The sequence below is a fragment of the Caloenas nicobarica genome, chromosome 2 (assembly GCF_036013445.1).
Source record: "Caloenas nicobarica isolate bCalNic1 chromosome 2, bCalNic1.hap1, whole genome shotgun sequence".
Classification (NCBI taxonomy): Eukaryota; Metazoa; Chordata; class Aves; order Columbiformes; family Columbidae; genus Caloenas; species Caloenas nicobarica.
The window spans coordinates 148,215,964-148,237,301 of record NC_088246.1 but is presented as its reverse complement, the minus strand read 5'-3'; the positions used below and the strand labels follow the sequence as shown (position 1 = coordinate 148,237,301).

Below are 21,338 nucleotides of genomic sequence, written 5' to 3'. Positions count from 1 at the left end.
TCCATAATTGTGTTATTTAAAATGTGATTATCTGGCAAAAGCCCAGTAAGCAGAATTTTTTTTTTCCCTGTTTCGAAGAAAGTTAGTGGACATTCTCCAAACAAATCTAAAAGCTATTTACACTTCTGCTCCTAAGGAAAACTAAGTAATGACAAAAATATTATGTTTCAAATTCAGAAATGAACTGATGCTGACATGAAATTTACAGAGTATAAAAGTGGTGTAAGCAAGTCATACAGGAAAGATTAAAGTAATAAAGGAAAGATTTGCTATAAATGTAAATGGATATGAATGGGGTTTAAGGATGGTTTATTTCATTTAAAACTGTCATTCAAATGACATCTTGTTTAACATAATACCATTTATGAAAGCAAATTAAACATAAGCCTATGGATGTAATCTCTCAAATACAGCAATCAGTTAGGATAAAGGAAAATAGTAATTTTTTTTTCAACTAACTCCCGTAAATAATTATATTCTGCCTACGAATTTTCTGAATGCAGAATCAGACAGGGATGTCTGATAGAAGGCAAGTGAAGCAAGCTCACTGTATCAGCTTTGCTCAGCTATATATCTCTTTAAATTTGACAAAAAGCATGGAGACCCTTGGTATTTAGGATCAAATAATAATTAGAAAAAGCCATTGGCCCAGCTACATCAGAATAATAGCCCCAAAAGAGCATAAATTTAAGAAGGTATAAATACATTTACTGTTTAGCACATTCTATGAGAAAACTACATTAAGTTACTTAATGCAATCACTTGTTGGAGAACTAGTTTATAGAATACATTTGTTTTCTCAAACGAAATGTGAAGTGACTTAGGCACTTAGAACATTATTAATCTATGAGGACAGCCTAGGAAAACTTTGTATTTCTTTAGCTGTTAAAAACTGAGTATTTCTGTAGGTTTGACACTAAAAATCTCATCAACATTGAAGACAGGAGGAATGAGTTCATGTTTTCTTTGGGGTATCTTATGTTGTTTATTCAGGACAGCTTTAACTTTTATTGGAGGCCTGTGGTTGGGGGAGAGTTCGAACCTGTTTTTTTATCTTTTTTCTTAAATTATGAATTATATTATTATTTTCCCAGAACTGTTTGAAGAATTTTTCTTTTTTAAAACCAAAAAAAAATGTTGACATTTGTTGTGCTTTTTGTTAGATGGTTTGGTTTTGTTGGTTTTGATTCTTATTTAATGAAACAGAATAATAAATACTTTCAATTCACTATGAATTCTTTCTTTAAATAATCTTCAACTCATTTCCATTTCCTTGTTGAAAGGCAAGGTTCTTTATTTTTTTTTTTTTTTTGGTCACATTTCAATTGTATTCAGAGCATTAATAGATGAAAGCTTTGAAAAATGATATGTATGCTGCTGACAATGTGACCCTAGAAATACTATTTGAGTTAAAATCAAAAGATTTGCTTTTCTTTTTACTTTTCTCATAGTCAAACTACCAAATGTGAAAATGTAAAAATGTGGCAACAAGACCTTTAAAGAGAAATTTTCAAACTATGGTTTAGGGATCTTTGTTGCTATTACTATTGCATGTGATAAATTAATTTTAAGATTTCTGTCCTTTTTGTAGTTATAATCTCTCATGGATGGAGTTTGGGGCAGTTGGGATAGACAAGGAAAAAACCATTTTGTACTGAATTTCCGTTACCTTTGTACCATATTTCCTGTATTAGTAGATGATGAATGCATTCCTAAGTTTTATATTTTAAACACAACATTTCCTTTAGAACTTTCTAGAGACATAACAGACTTCATCCAAGGATGCTGAGAGAACTAGTGAATCCTCTTGCAAGGCCGCTTTCTGTCATCTTTGACAGTTTGTCGAGCCTAGGAGAGATCCCCAAAGACTAGAAAAAAGTTGCATGACCTTCAACAAAAGCCAAACATTGATCTGTGCAACTGCAAGCTGATCTTTATTTCAATTTCTGGGGAAATCATGGATCAAATCCTCTTGGAAGCCATTTTCTGGCATATGAAGAAAGTGGTTTGGAACAGCTAGTGTGAATTTATCAAGGATAAATCACACCCGACCAAGCTGATAGATCTTTTATAATAAATCACTAGGTTGCCTACCTCAACCTTATCAAGGCTTTTCACTCTGTCCACTCATCTAGAATTGGATATGTGAATGTTATGTCCTGAATCGGATGTAAGAATACTGTAGGAGGTAACCAGTAGGTAAAAAAAAAAACCCAACAATGACAAAATAACAACACAAACAAAAAATAACAAGAAAACCCATAAACAGGTTGCATAATAGGATAGAAGGTAGCAGTTAATGGATCATACTGTACTGAAGGCCAGGAACAAGAAGAGTACCACAGATGTCTACTCTGGGATATTCCATTTTGTCATTGGCTGTGAAGAGGCTATGAAATGCATTCTCACGACATTTGCAGATAACATCAAATGGGGAGAAACAGTCAAATATGCTCAAGAACAGTGCTTCTATCCAGAGGGACGTATACAGGCCAGAGGAATGGGCCTGCGGGAGCTTCATGAAATTCAACAAGGTCAAGTGCTAAATCCTGCACCTGGGAATGAACAACTCTATACACAGTAAAGGCTGGGGAGTGCTTTTCCAGAAAAGGTCTTGGTGCACTGGCAGACACCAAATTGATTGTAAACCAGCAGCATGACTTGGCAGCAGAGAAGGTCAGAAACATTCTAGGCTGGATTAACAGGAGCACAGATTGATGGAAGTGATTGTTCTCCTTTACTTGGCCCTCCTTATACTCTATCTAGGATAGTCCATCCAGTTTTGAGAGACTATTTAACTGAACTGAGTTCAGTGGAGGGCTGCCAAGGTGATCAGGGGCTGGAGCACTTGCCCTGTGAGGAGAGCCTGGGGGAACTGGGCTTGTTCAGCCTGTAGAAGTAGGGTCTAATATCAGTCTGCCAGTAGCTATAAGGAGGTTATTGAGACAACAGAAGCAGGCTCTTTGCACTTGTACATGATAAAAGGATGGGGGGACAATGGACATAAGTTAGAACAAGAGAATCTCAGACTGGATATAAGCAAAAATATTTTTTCCATGCAGAGAATCAAGAAGTGGTACAGGTTGCCCCGAACATTCTCCATCCTGGAAGGTTTTCAAGACCTGACTGGATAAAGTAACCTGATCTAACCTCAGAGTTGAGCCTGTTTTGAGCAGGAGCAAGGCCTAGAGACCTCCTCCATGGAAAATAACAAGAAGGATTTCTTCAGGTACATAAGAGGACAAAGGAAGATGAAAGAAACTATATCCACTCTGATGAATGAAACAGCAGACCTGGCTACAACCGACATGGAGAAGGTTGAGGTACTCAGTAATGTTTCTGCCTCTGTCTTCACCAGCAAGTGGTCTAGCCACACCACCCAATTCACAGAATCGAAAGACAGGGACTGGGAGAATGAAATACTGCCCAGTGTAGGAGATCAACTTCAAGACCTAAGGAACATGAATGTATGCAAGTCTATGGGACCTGATGAGATGCATCCCAGTGTCCTGAGGGAACTGGCAGATGAAGTTGCTAAGCCACTATCCATCATATTTGAGAAGTTGTGGCAGACTGGTGAAGTTCCCAGTGCCTAGAAAAGAGGAAACGTAACTCTCAGTTTTAAAAAGGAAAGAAAGGAACACATGGGGAAACTACAGGCTGGACAGTCTCACCTCTGTGCCCAGCAAGGTCATGGAGCAGATCTTCCTGGAAACTATGCTAAGGTACATGGAGAACAGAGAGGTGATTGGTGACAGCCAGCATGCCTTCACTCTGGCCAAATCATACCTGAAAAATTTGGTGGCCTTCTGTGATGGGATTACAGCACTGGTGGATAAGGGAATAGCAACTGATGTCATCAACCCAGACTTGTGCGAAGTATTCAATACTGTCCCACACAACATCCTTCTTTCTTAAATGGAGAGACATGGATTTGATGGATGGACCATTTGGTGGATAAGGAATTGGCTGGATGGTAGCACTCAAAGAGTTGCGATCAATGGCTCGGTGTCCAGGTGGAGGCTGGTGTCCCTCAGGGACCCATACTGGGGCCAGTATTATCTTTGCCAGAGACATGGACAGTGGGATTCAATGCACTCTCAGGAAGTTTGCTGATGACACCAAGCTGAAGCTGAGTGGAGTGGTTGATACTCTAGAGGAAAGAGATGCCATCCACAGGGACTTTGACACACTTGAGAGTTTTGTCCATGTGACCCTCAAGAAGTTCAATGAGGCCAACTGGAAGGTCCCAAACCTGGCTTGGGGCAATCCCAAACATGGATGATGGTTGGATGAAGAGTGGATTGAGAGCCGCCCTGGGGAAAATGATTTGGCGTACTGGTGGATGAAAGACTGAATATGAGCTGGCAATGTGTGCTTGCAGCCCAGAAATCAAATCACATCCTGGGCTACATCAGAAGACGCCTGGCCAGCAGGTTGAAGGAGGTGACTCTGCAACTTTACTCCACTCTCTTGAGACCCTACCCAGAGTACTGTGTTCAGCTCGTGGGCTCACAGCATAAGAAAGACATGGACCTGCTCAAGAGGGTCTAGAGGAGGGCCACAAAGATGATCAGAGGGCTGGAAAACCTCCCCTGTGGGACAGGCTGAGAGATCTGGAGTTTTTCAGCCTGGAGAAGGCTCCAAGGAGACCTTATAGTTGCCTTCCAGTACCTAAAGGGGGCCTACAGGAAAGATTTGAGAGGGACTCTTTAATAAAGAGTGTAGTGATAGGACAAGGAGTAACAGGTTTAAACTGAAAGAGGGTAGATTTACATTGGCTATAAGGAACACGTTTTTCATTATGAAGGTGGTGAGACTCTGGAACAGGCTGCCCTGAAAAGTTGTGGATGCCCGTCCCTGGAACTATTCAAAGTCAAGTTGGACAGGGCTTTGAGGAACATGATCTAGTGGAAGGTCTCCCTGCCCATGGCAGGGTAGTTGTAACTAGATGATCTTTAAGGTCCCTTCCAACCCAAACCGTTCTATGATGCTAGCTTGAACTGCCCTATAAGTTTGTGAAGGGCATATGGGTGAGAAATGCTTTTTAGAAGATCCCTCCATGCTTGTAACTACAAGTGAAAGTTCAGGACAGTATGTAATTTGAGAGAATATCATAGCTGTAACAATTGTAGAAACAGGAGAGAGTCATTCAAGTACCTTGCAGTTAAGTTTACTGAGGGAAAATATTGTTTAAGTATAGAGAAGTTATTTTTGCATGTATGTACATAATATGCATGCATATAAATTTGCATATATGTGTCTATATACATATTTATGCATAGCCTCCTTTTGACTTCAGGTGATATTGTCACTACTCTTTTTTTTTTTTGGTCATGCCATTTGTTCATCAATTTAAGCTCTATTGGAAGATGGACAGTGTTTACATAGTGGGATGCCAGTATCTGTTGCTAGTTTTAAGCACTCACATACTACAATGATATTTTACTTAATATTATCATTGCCTAAAATTTTACAAAATAAAAAAAGTCAGAATAATTTTTCTCATATCCTTGTAATTTCAAGTACCTTATTAATATAAAAAACTCTGTTTTTTCGAAAATACTTACAGAGAGTTTCCGCCTTAAGAAGCTAAAGTAAAGAATCAGACTCAGTGGTGTGTTTCAGCAACTGTTAGGTAGATTATTTTCATTTTCTTATAATAATTTATAGGTTTTTTTAGATGTAAGCATGTACCCACAGGGAGTTTGTTTTATTCTTCTATAAATAAATTCCTTATTTATTTCAACAGAAATTGAAAAGGAAAGCTGTGGGGATCCTGGAACACCATTGTATGGTATCAGAGAAGGAGATGGATTTTCTAACCGTGATGTTTTAAGGTTTGAGTGTCAGTTTGGATTTGAATTAATTGGAGAGAAATCTATCACTTGCCAAGAAAACAACCAGTGGTCTGCAAACATACCAATCTGTATTTGTATGTACCAATTTTTTTTATTATTATTTTTTAATACATAACATTATGAGAAGTTTTTCCTTATGTGTAATAATTTGTGTGATTGATTGCAGAGTTAGTACAATTCAATTAATTTCACTGACAGGGTGAATTTACTTTTGTTCATGGTGGGTTTGCCTAATAATTATGCCCAAGACTGGTTCTAGAACTGCTAAAACATTTTTTTATTTTACTAGTAACTATTAAAGTGGTTGTATTTATGTGATTCAATATAATGTTTTATTATCAGCTTTTTTGTAGCATTCTGAAGATTTTATATGTATGATACAGTTTTTCTAGCTACTTTTATAAATTAATATATTTCCTTAAATTAGATGTTGCTGAATTGTAATCAAGGGTTTAAATTATTTACGTTGTTTCCCCATGTGTTACATATTAATAACTTTTAGCACTTAAATGATCATAGATGTTTATAGCTCTCTTCTGGTTACGTTACATAGCATAAGTAAAACCAAATGTTGTTATACATATTTGTGGCAACACCTTTCTTAATTTTTCCACTAAAATAGTACAGACCAAATATATTCAGAGTGCAATCTGTTGCTTTCATCCCTGCAACTCAATAAAATATGGCTTAACTGGAATGCTTGCATATAGAATATTATCCTGATAACAACAAAACAACTCTGTTGTCTCTTTGAGGCCAGTTAATTTCCTGTGCTTCTGTGTGAACAGAAAATGATAAGTGCACTATTGACTTTCTGCCTCTTTAATGTGCTCAGTGAGAGGTCTGCACTTCTAAACAGTTCCCTAAAGGAGAAAATAAGTGGTGCCAAGTGATTAAAGATTGTTGAACATGGGTAAATTGTAAAGACTACTGCGGGCTTCCAATGCAACAAGGATGTTCTTTATTACTCATGAGCTCTGCTTAGGAGGTAGTTTTATTGAGGGGAAGTTAGTAAGAAGATAAGAAAAAAAAAAAGTATTTTCTTTCTGGCTTCACAGATCATAACAAATACTGAATTATTCAGCTGAGTATCTCTTATAACAACTCTAGTGATGAAATAAACGTTTATTAAAATGTTTTATTCTATTATCTAATTTCTCTCTTTTTTGACAGTTCCTTGCCTTTCCAATTTCACTGCACCAATGGGAACAGTTCTTTCCCCTGATTATCCAGAGGGATATGGGAATAATTTAAACTGTATCTGGACAATAATTTCAGACCCTGGGAGCCGAATCCATCTCTCTTTTAATGACTTTGACTTGGAATCTCAGTTTGACTTCCTTGCCGTTAAAGATGGTGACTCTCCAGATTCCCCCATAATAGGAACATTTACTGGTGCTGAAGTTCCTTCTCATCTTACTAGTAATGGTCATATTTTACGTCTGGAATTTCAAGCTGACCATTCAATGTCAGGACGTGGATTTAACATAACTTACAACAGTGAGTAATAGTATTTATATATATGTGTGTGTGTGTGTGTCTGTTTTCTTTTTAGCTTACAGGTTAGGTGATATGTGTCAGTATGTAAAAATGACGTTATGTTAATAGACCTTCGAAGAAATCCTATATAACTACAAATACCTAATTTAGGTGTTTAGGTTGTCTTTCAAATACAATGTTAGGGCTGAAAATATGTGTATATTTATCATTTATGGCATTAGAGATCATTGTGATGGGAGTGACAAGTCAGGCTAGTTTCAAATTGTAAACCAGGACTAAATTTGCTAACAGCACACTTTGTGCTGCTGGTTCAATTCTACATGATATTAATCACCATGATTACATGTACAAAAATTTTACTCTTGAACACTCATATGCCAGTTTAGCTGTGAATGTGTATAATATCCTGGAGGTGATGGCTGCAGTCCATGCTAGATCCCAGTCACTGTTGCTAACATGGGCAGCCACAGGAGTACTTTGATAAGATAAACAAAACCACAGTAGGCTTGTCTTCTTTTCCTCTGTTTTACCTTCCTTATGGCTGAGGATTTTAAGCTGTTTTTCCCGCTTCCAGAAAAAAAGGTGTCCTGTTCTCCTGGTAGTACTTACCTTGTGTTTTTTCATCTGGCCAGTCATTTGTGGCTATTCAGGAAGATGTCTGGCTAATTTTCAGTCCCTCATGCTTACCTTGTCTTTTGTTCAGCAATTTTTTGCTGCTTGAATGCCTTCTGTGGGCAACTACACCTGTCTATCTTTGTCCTTTTGGTGATCAAATTGTTCAGGTGCTGATTTAATATGCTTGTATGTTGTGCCAGGCTACACCATTACAATGTTTAAAAAAATACATGCTGTTGTTAGTTAACTCTTGTAATTTGTATATGGGCTGGAGGTAAGTTCATATTAATTATATCCTGATTAATACAATTTTAACTTACAGCTCTAACAGCCACAGGGAAGGAAATTTCTAGACTGCTGTTCAGAAAACCTGCAAGAAATAGTAGTTGGTCTTCTGTCTTGAGTGCTCTAAATTGTACATATCGATTTGTGGCTTTTGGAAGGGAAGCCAGCATCTTCTGTCACCTTTTGGATTTTGTTTATCGATTACACAGAAACAGAGAGTTTGCCGTTGAAATGGTGTCTGGGTTTTTCATTTCTGTCTTGGGGGAGGTGCAAATGTTGAAACTAACCAAAAATATGCATAGCTCCACATTTACTACTTGACACTACATTTACTGGCAGCATAATAATTGAAGGTGACATTAAGTATCTTCTCCAGTACTAAATAGCATTAGCACTTATTCACCTTTTTGCTGGCAAAATTGTTACATTTCTTCTGAAGGACATGTGAAGAACTACCTGTGTTGTATTGCTATCAAATTATTTGGCATTTATCTCACATCAAAGCCAAGGCAGGATATATTCCCACCTTATGCAGACATAATGATGCAATATATAAACCCACAGCATGAATAACACTGCAAAATATAGCATGAAGCTTTCCTGGGAGCATATGCAAAATTAAACTTTGCCATCCCAGCAATGAAGTGAGAAGGACTGGACTTAGCCAGGTTGTTCCTTTTGGGGATTTGGAAGGAAATTGGAAGGAGAGAAAATGCCTGAAGTATCAGGCTTGCTTCTATGTGTAGAGGGTCATAGGGATAAGAGAGTGGCTTTTGAGGGGATCATCATATCCTCCAGTGGGAGCAGGCTCACCTCACACATTTGGACTTTTTTTTTTTCCTTTGTGATAATAGAGGTAGTAGTTTTCAATGCCAAAAGGTAGACAAAATAGGCAAAAAATATGGATATATTGATATTCCCAAAAGTCTGATGTCAAGAGTAACTGGTCCCATTCCTGTCTTTCTCCCTATCACCTAAGAGTATGATGATTCCAGAGGCTTTCTTGGAATGTAAGTGAATCTTCAACTACATGATTTGAAGGAGAGCTGTATACCCACATTTTCCCTTTCCAGAAGTATGTGTTGCATGCCTGGCTGCATGAAAAAAAAAAGTCTTTATTGTTGAAGATGTTTTACTCTGGGGGGGTGGGGTGGTAAACAACCAACCAACCAAAGCAACACAAAAATTGTTTAAAACAAAGAGGAAATGAGGTTAAGTGAGCTTGGTAATTGAGAGACTCACACTCCACAGTTTTCTCCAAGGAATATTAATAATTAATATTATTATTTTCATAGCATTGCAAGGACTAAGTTCCCTTGTGGATCTCTACTAAACATCATAGTTTACCTCTCCATCATTTTCTTTGTCCACTCTGTTTTATTTTTAGATTGTCAATCTTTCGGAGAAGTATTTCTTAAGACTTAACTTGAACATTGCTGTCTGAATAGAGATAAGCTAACACGAGACTACTGTGTAAACATTCTTTGTCTGATATTGTCTTATATTTCAGCTCCCAATCTTCTATCTTAGCTGCTTCATCCCCAGGTCATCTCTCAAAAATGTAGGCTGTAAGCATGAAGAAAATGTGGTGTCATCTTATTGGTTTCTATAGCTCCCAGTCATCATTGCAAACTAAGCTGTAGTTAGGTATCTTAGTACCATAACTAAATATTGGAAAGTCAAAGGTTATTCAGTACTACTGAAATATAAAATTATTTCTTAAAAAATGAGATATTGAATCCATGTTTCTTAATAGAAGTTGTAACATTTTTCTCTACATTTTATTTTGTTTCATACAGTTTTAACATTTTTAAGAGTTCTGTTTACTTCTTTAAGGTTTAACTTTAGTGTGCTCAATGGTGTCAAATCTAATGCTGAGGAAAAAAAAGTTATTGGAGAGTCTAAGGCAGTCTTTTTGGATAAAAATTAGGTCTGTGTGTAAATGAATATTCTCAAGTCATACACTTTTGCAGAACTAGAACTAAATATAGGTCAGTTAAAGTGGTATTTACAGTAAAAAATAGAAGTTGCAGATGATTAGCATGGAATAACCCTTATATTTAGTTTTTGTTTGGAAATACAATAATTACTCAAGCACTGTCAAGATGCCAGGTTTAATATTTCAGGGACATATAAATACACTTATCTGATTAAATTCCTGTCCCTTAAAAATTTGCAGAGTTCCTTGAGCATGTAGTAGTCTGATTATGACATTTCTCAATTAACAATCACTTAAAGTATGCACTGACAGCACCAAATGGTACTATTTTAATTCTTATAAAGAAGTAACAATGCATTAACTTTTACCAATTGTATCACGAAACCCACTCTGAAAATAATGATTTTAAAGAAGTATTTTCTGTATTTGAACAGTTTTCACACATTCATATATTTATTTCTCTTTGTGGGTCTGTTTAAGCTAGAATGGAGGTGTTCGTGTGTTTGTTAAACTGTAGCTAAAATCTACTTACAAAAGCAAAAATAACTCCAGCAAATATGTCTAATCTTTCTTTAGTAAAGACAGCTGCAATTTGATAAATTACACAAGTAATCTTTCCATAATAAATAGAGGCCAAGAGAGAGGATAGAAAAGGAATTAACATCATTTTCACTCTGTCTTGTCATTCATAAACCCAAAGTTTTTTAAAAATATCAATTTTCTGCTAACACTCCAGCTTATATATTTCAAATCTGTCAGTCTCTTTTTGCTCCCTTCAAGAGTAGAACAGTATATCACAGAAAAGGTACAACATGATCAATCTTTTCTTAAAAGAGTGTAGGCTATAAACGTAAATAACTTCATTAATGTTTTTGAGGTATAGGATGGAGAAAAATAATGCTTGCACATAATCTGACTTTTAAATAGTATTTCTCAGAAACTATTTTTATTATGGCAACATATATATAGTCTCAGATAATTATTCTCAGTCCAGTAAAACTAAACATAAATTCAACTTCTGTGGGAAGTAAACAAAAATTAGATTTCAGATGTCTCGTCTGAGTTACTTGACTAAGTCTAACAAAGATTTCTAATGAGTTAAACTTTGGGACAAGCCCACAGAAGTGTGTAAATTTAAAATGGATGATGCGGAGAATGTTCCACTAGCCAAAGGATTAGGAACTCAAAGAGCTGTGATTTTCATCTCGGTCAGATCCTTGCATTGTTGTGCTTATATCTGGCTATGCACTACTGTTGATGCAAAAGGAGGAATGAGGCAGGAGAGTGCTTTACTGGGTACAGCAGGACACAGGAACATAGCAACCTGAAATTACATTGGTTTAAGTTTCTATAGAACAGCATGCTTACACCTGACTCCTTGTTTTTAGTTTATATCCCAAACCCATGAGCCTTTAATGACATTTCTTGGCTCTGTGAAGCTGTTTATAATCTCAGTCATCTCTTAATCTTTCCTCTAATAAGCTATAGACATTGAACTCCTTAATATAAGGAGCCTTTTATCATACTTGTGATTCCTTCATGAATGCTTCCTACTTCTTTACATCTTTGTTCAATTATGGAGATTAGAACTAGACACAGTGTCTGAATATAGTGATATAAATCACAAGCCAGAGAATAATATAGTCTCTCTGCTTCAGTCTGGATTTCCTAGTTTAGGTCAGGACAGACAAAATGCACACATTAAATGTTTTGCAACAATTGGAGCCATGTGAAGAAGAATAGGTATTTATTGCCTGTGACAAAGGAGTTAGTGCAAAGCAGACTACAGAACTCATGAGTGATTATCTCTATCTTCTCTTTCCTCACTGATAGAAGGAGGGGTTGTCAGTGGTCGGGGGAAGTGTGTCAGCTCCACCCATGAGAGTTTGGTCTCTGGTGTCCCTGGAGTTCCTCCATGGGCAAGCATCCTGGAAGCCAGAGTCATGATATCCTCCCTTGAGGCTCAGGCAGATGAGTGTTTTGAGGTGAAGAGTATCTTCCAAATTGTTTGATTTTTTTTGCTAGTACGTGGACTGCTTTGAGCTATTGCTCTTTGGTTAGGGTGTAGGAGGTGCTGGGCAAATATTTTTGTATAAGTTTACATCTGCTGTTTCTGCCAGTTGATTTTGTTACCTTTTTCATCACAACTGTTTAACTGTGCTTTATTTAGCAAAAAAATTTACAGCCCTATGAACTACATAGCAATATGCTAAAGGTCAAACTGTGGGCCTCTGACATCAGCCTAATTACTCGAGTAATTTCAACTCAGTAGGCCAAGACATTGGCAATCTCAGAAGATGTTTTTATATGCAAAGACTGCTTTAGTATGTTTTATTGCTGTGATAGACTATGTCCATCACAGCATATTTTTGCTGGCACTCTCTCCTGCTATATTTTTTTAGTCTCAGTACTTCCCAGGATAGGATTCTTCAGACTGTTATGTACTACACACAAGTATGAGTTTACATGTGATGGTACTGAGTAACCTACCAGTTGATTGCATAACTTTAAAGAATATTTATTTTGCAATTGGTTTTTTATGAATTATTTCTTTATTGTTTGATATTCTCTTAACTTGTATTTCTTCTCTGATATTTTCCTCTGAAAGGGTTACATTTACTGCAAAGCTATTGTTAGACTTAGCAGCTAAAACTCTTCATAGGCAATCTACCAAAACAATTAATCCTGCCAGTGGACCACTATTTTCTGGCCATATTTCCAAGGACCTTTCAAAGCAGACTTCAGACCAGATGAGTTATGTTTAGTTTTATTCCTGCCTTCCTATCTCTTGAGAGCTCTGCAGTTCCTCCTCTTCACTTTTTTTTTTTTTATCCAAAATGCAGATTTTGGCATCCTTCTGAGTTAATATCAGAACTGAAAGTACTTCATCATCACTCTGTGCTACGATTATGCTGCCTGGCTTTTTTCCAGAAACTATTTAAAATACTACTATAATCATGGTAGTTGATGACTATAAATACCAGGAAAACCGAATCTCCTCTCTACATGTAATATTGCATAGAGGACTTTTCCAGGGTTTCTTGATTTATTGATGGTGTGTAAAATGTTAATATCATGTTATTTTTCTTTTCAGTTTAAGGTTTGTATATAATATTACAGCTCCACCATGACGCTTTTCAGAAGTATAGGTGGACTGAATTTTACTCATCAAGTAGTGTAACTGCAGCCAGGCTAGGCTAAGAGACTGACTACTGTTGTTGAGAAGGATTGTCTTTCACTCTGTCGCCAATAGCCATCCTATACAGTACAATTTCTTCCATAGGTCCAGCAGCAGCAGCCACAACTCTCACTTCCTGAGCTGAAATAAACAGCCATTAATTGATTTTGCAGCCTTGATGAACTGGTGACATAGACAAGCAAGCTATACCTGCAGTCAACTTTTATCTGCATTTACAGATAACACTATTGAAAATATATCTCTGTGTTGTCTGAAGCTAGTAAGAAATACAGGCAATTGCCTCACTTAAAGTGATGACTGTGCATGAAGTATAAGACAAGTTTTTGTAACCCCTATGAAGACGTATGGCATTGCATCATTTATAATGTTGTCAAATAGTAGACAACTATTCAATGAAAGCACTATTTTCATTTGCAATATATGTCACATTTTCTAAGTCAGAATACTAATAAATTAATGTTTTCTCATCTGTTATTGTGATTTTTTAATAGTTCTGTAATGCAACATCTGAGAAATCTTTCTTCTAAGTTAATCAAACATTACTTTTTAAAAAATTTCAGAGCAGGACCTTGGATATGTTTTGTCTAGCAGACACATTAGAAAACTGCAGAAAAATATTGTGAAAGTATCTTTTTAGAACATAGTCCTCTCTGATGTCTCCATATGTAAACATATTTATGAAGATATAATTTGCAAAGGTGCGGAAAGGTGCGGAAAGGAAGGGTGCAGAAAGGAAAGGTGCGTAAAGGAAGGGTGCGGAAAGGTGCGGAAAGGAAAGGCAGTTATCACGTGAGGAAGGTGGATATTTTTCTTGTAATTGTGCTTGTTCTCACTGAAAAGTGAACATTCTTATAAATCTAAGATATATGTGCAGTATTCTTCTTAACAAATAAAACTTCAAAATATAATAAGTAATTAATACATATTTTTTAACAATATTGCTATAAACATGACTTTGCTCAGTTTGTGTGGGAAGATGAGCTTGTTTGTTCTCCCAGACTAAGGCATGTTCTGTAGTAAAAGACATGGACTATTTTCATGATAGTATCTAGATATATACAGGGAAATTACAATTTTTTAAATTCGACCATAGATAAACTTGAAATTTTGGAAGGATTTGTACATAGTATAAATTTCTTCGACCTTAAACATAAAAATACGGTTAAAGTTTCAAGTTTTCTTTCTTTCACCAACATGACCCCTTTTGTAGTTGTTCACTGGCTCTCAATACTGGAAACAACACAGACTATGGCAAAATCAGACATGCTGAGGTCAGTATGGCTTGAATGGTTCTGTCGGTGAATTGAAAATACCACAGATGACTGAAGTTATTATACCATAGATGCTTGCCCTGCCCTTCTGATGGATGCTTCTAGCCCATTGCAACGTTGGATAGAATGGGCTATCGGAAAGGAGAAGTTAGCTATCAATGAATTGTGCCAGAGCCTACCTGTCCAAACTAAGATTCAAGCTGGTATAACTTTATCATATTTCAAGCAAATTTTTGTGCTGGTTTACATTTTCTGCTGTTGGTCAGGCTTTTGTTTCTTGTTGTTTTCTAATATAAATAATTTGTTCTTACTAGCAGAATAAAACCCTAAAAGTGCCATCTTACCTGCAAGAGTTATACTATTTCCCCCTTCCCCTTTTTTTTTTTTTTTTTTTTTTAATTTTTAAAAGCATTTGGACATAACGAGTGCCCTGATCCTGGAGTGCCAATCAATGCTCGGCGGTTTGGTGACAACTTTCAGCTGGGGAGCTCAATATCTGTTATATGTGAGGAAGGATTTATTAAAACACAAGGAACTGAAACAATTACTTGCATGTTAATGGATGGAAAAGTCATGTGGAGTGGACCTATTCCTAAGTGCGGAGGTATGTATAATATTTCTTTCTGATTCAGGACTTGATGTTATGTCTTTTAAGTTGTCACTAATTGAAGTTCAGATTTTTGCCCACAGATAGCACAAAGATCCTGTAAAACCTAGTCCTTAATAAAGGAGTCCAGTAACGCATCAGGTTTTATTATAACCCTGTCTGCAAGAGTGAATTTTTCTCATAACTGTTATAAGGACAGAAGAAAAACACAGAAAAACATTGGCATAAACATCAATGATGCAAACACTGCAGTATAACCTCTGTAACAATGAAGGCTCATCTGAAAAACTTATTAGGAAAGGCACGGGAATAGTTTATGCTGTTCATACTTTCAGATAGCTCTCATTTGGCACTGCTGGAACTACAATAAATTTTATGCTTGAAAGGCTCACTTTTTTTTTTTTAAAACATGTGTTTGTCCAGTTTGAGAAACTATATAAAACAATGAGCTTCAGTGCTAGAAATACACCAATAATATTAGTCTCTGCATTTTTTAGTTCCAGCCCAATCAGTACCATAATTGGCCTTTTTAATACCTAGAAGACACAGACATTAGGGGAGAACAAAATAAGAAAGTACTTCTCTTTTCACTGATTCTTATTTTCATAGATAAGTATTTCAGTATATTTAGTATATTGAAGGTTTCTCTTCTTCAACTTTGATATTTTAATCTCTTCTTCACATTGTCACTCAAAGTTCTTAAGCAGTCGAGAAGGCTGGGTGGTTGGTTTTTGTTTGTTTCATTTGGTTTTTTATTTTATTTTCAGCCGGTTTCATATAGGAGGTTTTCTTCAAAATACAGCTATTGACTTCCTACTTGAGACTGACAAACAATTTTAAGTCATTCGAGTGCTCGATTATGTTTGCTGATGCAATATTAGATCAGAATGAAGATGTTGTTCTCTTTGCGGGTTACATTTTCAAGGTTGCTTTAAAAAAATCAAGTTAATGGTAATATTTTTAAATATCTGTCCATACACAAAATAAACTGATCCATAGGTGGTCTGAGACTCTAAATGGAACCTATATTGGAATCTTAGAGATTGGAACACTGTTATATTTTAATTAGGTGTATTTATCAGCTGTAACATTAGATATATTTTAAAAATTTCAGATAAAATTTGAAGGCAAGTAAAAATATTTTTAAGCTAATAATGTAATTTTGTCTGTTGGGATGTTCAGAATTTTTATTGACTGTACACATTTGCCTGTAACACATAGTCATTTCATGTAAGGTGAAGTTTGCTTGCCCTACACATACCTCATAATTTCATTGTCGTATCTTTCAAGGTAAAGGCATGAACTCCATATATTAAGTAGGAGATACTGAAAGTGACGGCTGTGGAGTTTTCCTTCCACTGCAGAAATGTCGACTATTTCAATATATAGGAGAGAATTATTTAATAATAAATGTGGTGCAGATGGAGAGGGTCAGCATACTTGTTTTTCAGACCAATCTTGGTCAGCCTCTGCTGGGGCTTCCCCCGAGCCCTCCCAATGCCCAGGACCCTGTTTTAGCTCAGCCTAGGGCTGTTGGTCCCTGCTCCAGCAATGCTGCAAGAGTGCTGATCTCCAGCCCTATCCTCTGTTGATGTCAACAGGGCTTCCTGGTTTGACCTCAGACCTAACCTATCAAATTGCATTCGTCTGGTGGTCACTTGGCTGTCACTAGACCCTTTTCCTGTCACCAATCCAGTCCTGTTCAACTTGCTTAGGTAGAGTTGGATGATGCTCTGTCAGTGAGGGCACTAACTCTGTGTGTGTGTGTGTGTGTGTGATCATCCTTGGCTTCTCTAGTGGAACAGCCCTGCTTTAGTGTTTCCTGATGCTTTTGAATTTGGAATTCCTGTCCTTGTGCCCTTCATCCTTCCTGTGTGAAGGTTATATGGAGGATTTTCCAATAATCTCTTGTAAGGGGATGCTGTTGTACCTGTGATGCAGCTCTAACCTTGGGTTTCCTGCTTAACTCCTGTAATGCTTAATATCCTGCTGTTCTGTAGCATGAGTGATAAGATATTGAAAAAAGTGTCTAAAACTCTGAATCTACAAGATGTTCAGTGATTAGCCTGTCATCCTCAAAGCTTTCTTCATATTCCCATACAGAAATTTCCTGCCTCAACCCCTGAACATTGCTGTAGAAAGAAATAAATAGAAATGACTTTGTGAGAATTCTTAGATCAGGCTTAGATTAACTTTCAGTATTCAGCATAGACTTGTGTTTGACAAAGAGATTCTGGTTGATGAAAGCCTCTAGTTATGTTATATTTCTAGTCTTTTGTTTTTAACACACTGGCAGTGGATATGAATCTGCCAGGCATCTATCAAACGGAACTAGAAGAAAGAACAAAGGCTGAAGATCAATGTAAAAAAGGTCAGGAAAACAATCCTTTGGCAAGATGACTGGAGAGTTTTATTTTCTAAAAAAACAAGGCTCTTTAAGATAAGCCCCGTCACCCAGCTATTCTGAACAGAAGGACTCCTGGGTCTAGGAAATCAGCAGGTGATGGTAAGCATCAAATAAAAAATTCTACTGAATCTGGCACTGCAGGGATCAGGAAGAACCATTACCAGGGGAAGGGTAAGAAATATTTTCTTTGGGAAAACAAACAAACAAAACCACAACAGCAAAACACTCTATTATTGTCAGATCCCAAATACAAAGATAAATTATTTTTAATTTAGGCAATCTTGTAATGGGCATGATTTTTAATACAGTATCCATATGAGTATTTTTCTAAGAGTTACTTTTTGCATTCCAAAGATAATCTTTGACAGTTTTGTGTAAATTTCATGGGGAAATGGAGCTTTGTACAAGTTTAGCAATACCGTTTTCTAAGTATGGTAGTACGCTGGCTCAGAATAAAGCCATCTGGTATTCCTATTCTTCTTGATGTATTTTGTAGTTTGTAGGCCCCATATGCATTATGAATATGTGTAAGTGGTTATATACAATAAAATGTAGGGCTGATGAATGCAGTAGAGCTAACCTTCTGGTTGCTGAGGTGACTATAAGTTTAAATACCTTATTGTTTGACTGGTGCCGTTTGCCAAAATTAGTATGACAAAGGTATTTTAAGATAAAAAGTGAGAAACACTGTTTTAAAAACAGCATTGCTGGAAAAAAAAAAGTAAAGCTGGATATTTAGAAATGTTTGCAACATATTGAATTGTGAACTTTATATAGCTTTTAGAAACCTTTTTTTTTTTTTTCCCACAGGGTAGGAGACAGATGGACTATTATATCCTTAAAAATATAAAATAACGCTTTACGATAGTTTGTCATTTTAACATAAGAGTTTGGTAATCTCCTGAGAAAAATGAAGATCAAACAAATATATGATAATTCATGATCTTCAATTTGGAGGTGTTTCAAACAGGGCAAAATTAATCTATTTTTGTAATGGAGTAGTCCGGAATAATATAGGCAATTGTGTGTACTATGCTGGTTTGTCAAAATGAGCAACCAAAATGTTTTGCAGAGGTATTAGGTGACAAAAAACCCAGAAATTTAAGGAATAGCCATGTGTTTGGGGGAAAATGCTGTTTATTTCACACCATTTTTAATAGAGACACATACCTCTTAATAGTACAATAAGACCTTTCCAGCCTCTTTATGATACACAGTGTGGCTCATTTATTTTCATTGTCTAGCCTCGTATGCATAACGTCCACTGGAACAATGGTGTTATGAAACTTTATGGTGCAGCTTTCTCTTCCTGCAAAGAAATATACTTCTGCTCTCTGTCTAAATGGATACTTATGTGATACTAGTAATAAAAAAAATTGAGTTTTTTCTGATGATTAATTACATACTTATATTTGTGATGGGACAGAGTGTACCCTCAGCAAGTTTGCCACAACATCAAACCAGGACAAATGGTGGATATGCCAAAGGATTGTGCTGCCATCCAAGAGGGACCTCAACAGGCTGGAGAAATGGGCTAATAGGAACCTCATGAAGTTCAACAAGGGGAAACGCGAAGTCCTGCACCTGGGGAGGAACATGCATGCTAGGAACCACCGAGCTGGAAGGCAGTTTTGCAGAAAAGGCACTGAGAGTCCTGGTGGACACCAAGTTAAAATGTGTGCCCTTGCAGCAGAGAATAGTAATGGTATCCTGGGATGCGTAAGGCAAAGTGTTGAAAATAGATTGAGGGAGGTGATCTTTCCCCTCTAACCTGAGTACTGGTGAGGCTACACCTGGAGTTTCTGTCCAGTCTTGGGCTTCTTGGTTTGAGACAGATATGGACATACAGGAAAGATCCACAAAAATTATTAAGGGATTCGAGCACCTTTGCTACGAGGAAAGGCTGAGAGAGCTGAGACTTTGTCTTTACAGCAGCAACATTATGTCCTCATAGAATCAGAGAATGGTTTGGATTGGAAGGGACCCTTAAAGATCATCTGGTCCAACCTCCCTGCCATGGCCAGGGGCATCTTCCACTAAATCAGGATCCTCAAAGCTCTCTCCAACCTTACTTTGAACGATTCTGGTGATCAACAACTTCTCTAGGCAACCTACTTCAGTGTCTTACCACCTTCATTCTAAAAAATGTCATCTTTGTATCCAATGTAAATCTACACTCTTTCAGTTAAAACCTATTATCTCTTGTCCTATCACTACAGACCTTGATAAAGTCACTGTCCATTTTCCATGTAAGCTCATTTTAAATAATGAAAGGCCACAATCAGGCCTCTGCAGAGCTTGGTTTTCTCTCAGCTGAAAAACTCCCACTCTCAGCCTTTCTTCATAGGAGATGTGTTTCAGCTCCAACCCTTTAATCATTTTTGTAGCCCTTCTAACCTGCTCTAATAGGTCCATGTCCTTCTTGTGCTGGGTACCTGATAGCTGGATGCAGTACTCCAGGTGGGCTCTCACAAGAGCAGAGCAAAGGGGAAAAGTCACCTCCCCTGAACTCCTGGCCTTGCTTCTTTTTGCACATCTCAGGATACAGTTGGACTTCTGGATTGCAAACATGCGTTCCCAGGTCATCTCCGATTTTCCATCCACCGATATCCCCAAGTCCTTCTCTGAAAGACTGGTTTTAATCCATTCATCTTTTATCATCTGCAGGTCTCCTGACAGATCTCATTTACTTTGGAAGTGAATACTGAAGTGTTTTGGTAACAGGACAAAAGTCTTGCTTGTGTTTAGAAATAAATGAGTAGTAGTTGTTGCATCCAGATAGTTACAAAATCCATACACATAGTGTATAACTCACTTTAAGTGCTTTACTAAGATGCTTTATTTAACAATAAAAGGAAACCTTAAGCAAAAATTAAACTCTTTGTCTACATATAGATGCCTATGATGTAAATAAATATGCATATGTGTCTAGTGAGCCTGGCAAAGAAATAAAGCAAGCTCATCCTTCAGTTTGGAAAATGAAATTCAGGGGAAAATTTCCAGCTTGATTATGTCAGCTGTGTATGAACTTTGAGGCTTGGGGAAATCCAGGGACGTTTGGTGAATTTGTTTAGAAAAGTCTCATAAAAATATATATTAAAAAAAAAAAAAGAAAAAGCAACTGTAAGATTTTCCTTTAGAAAATGTATTTGGTCCCTGGGGGTTCAGATCCTGAGAACCGTGTCAAATCTAATTTGGGCTGAATCAAATCCTTAATTAGCAATTAGGCAAAGAAGCTCATGATAACAATAACTCTGTCATGCATTGATAGTTCTATAGGTTAATGTATTTACACCAATATTCATCAGAAAATACAAAGTATTTAAGCATACTTCTAACAGGGGAAATTGTATTTTCCTAACTGTCTATAAGTTACCATGTGGCCTACTTGATTATTGTGTATAATAAAGTTTATATATATATATATATATACACTCAAGTTCATGTTCTTCTGTAACTATTTGTACAGATGAACAAACCTCACCCTTGGCACATGTCCATGTAATGTGCAAGAGACAATTAAGATATCCTGGTATCTCTTCATTTAGCCCCAAGGCACCCAATTCTAACACTTGCTATTGCAGTTTGCGTCTTAGAAATCTGCTCATTGATGCTCTTTAAATCTCAGTACTGTTCAAAAGTTCTGGTCTCCAG

General features: G+C 36.8%; 1 protein-coding gene across 4 annotated transcripts in view; it reads left to right on the top strand.

Annotated features, from left to right (window-relative positions):
* Positions 1-21,338, top strand: part of CSMD3 (CUB and Sushi multiple domains 3) — a 647,755-nt gene that overhangs the window by 358,052 nt on the left and 268,365 nt on the right. For all 4 annotated transcript variants that reach the window (XM_065630191.1, XM_065630190.1, XM_065630189.1 and 1 more), the window contains 3 exons: positions 5,753-5,935; positions 7,035-7,361; positions 15,080-15,274. In XM_065630191.1, the coding sequence (XP_065486263.1) occupies positions 5,753-5,935; positions 7,035-7,361; positions 15,080-15,274 (705 nt within the window). The remainder of the gene's footprint in view (positions 1-5,752; positions 5,936-7,034; positions 7,362-15,079; positions 15,275-21,338) is intronic.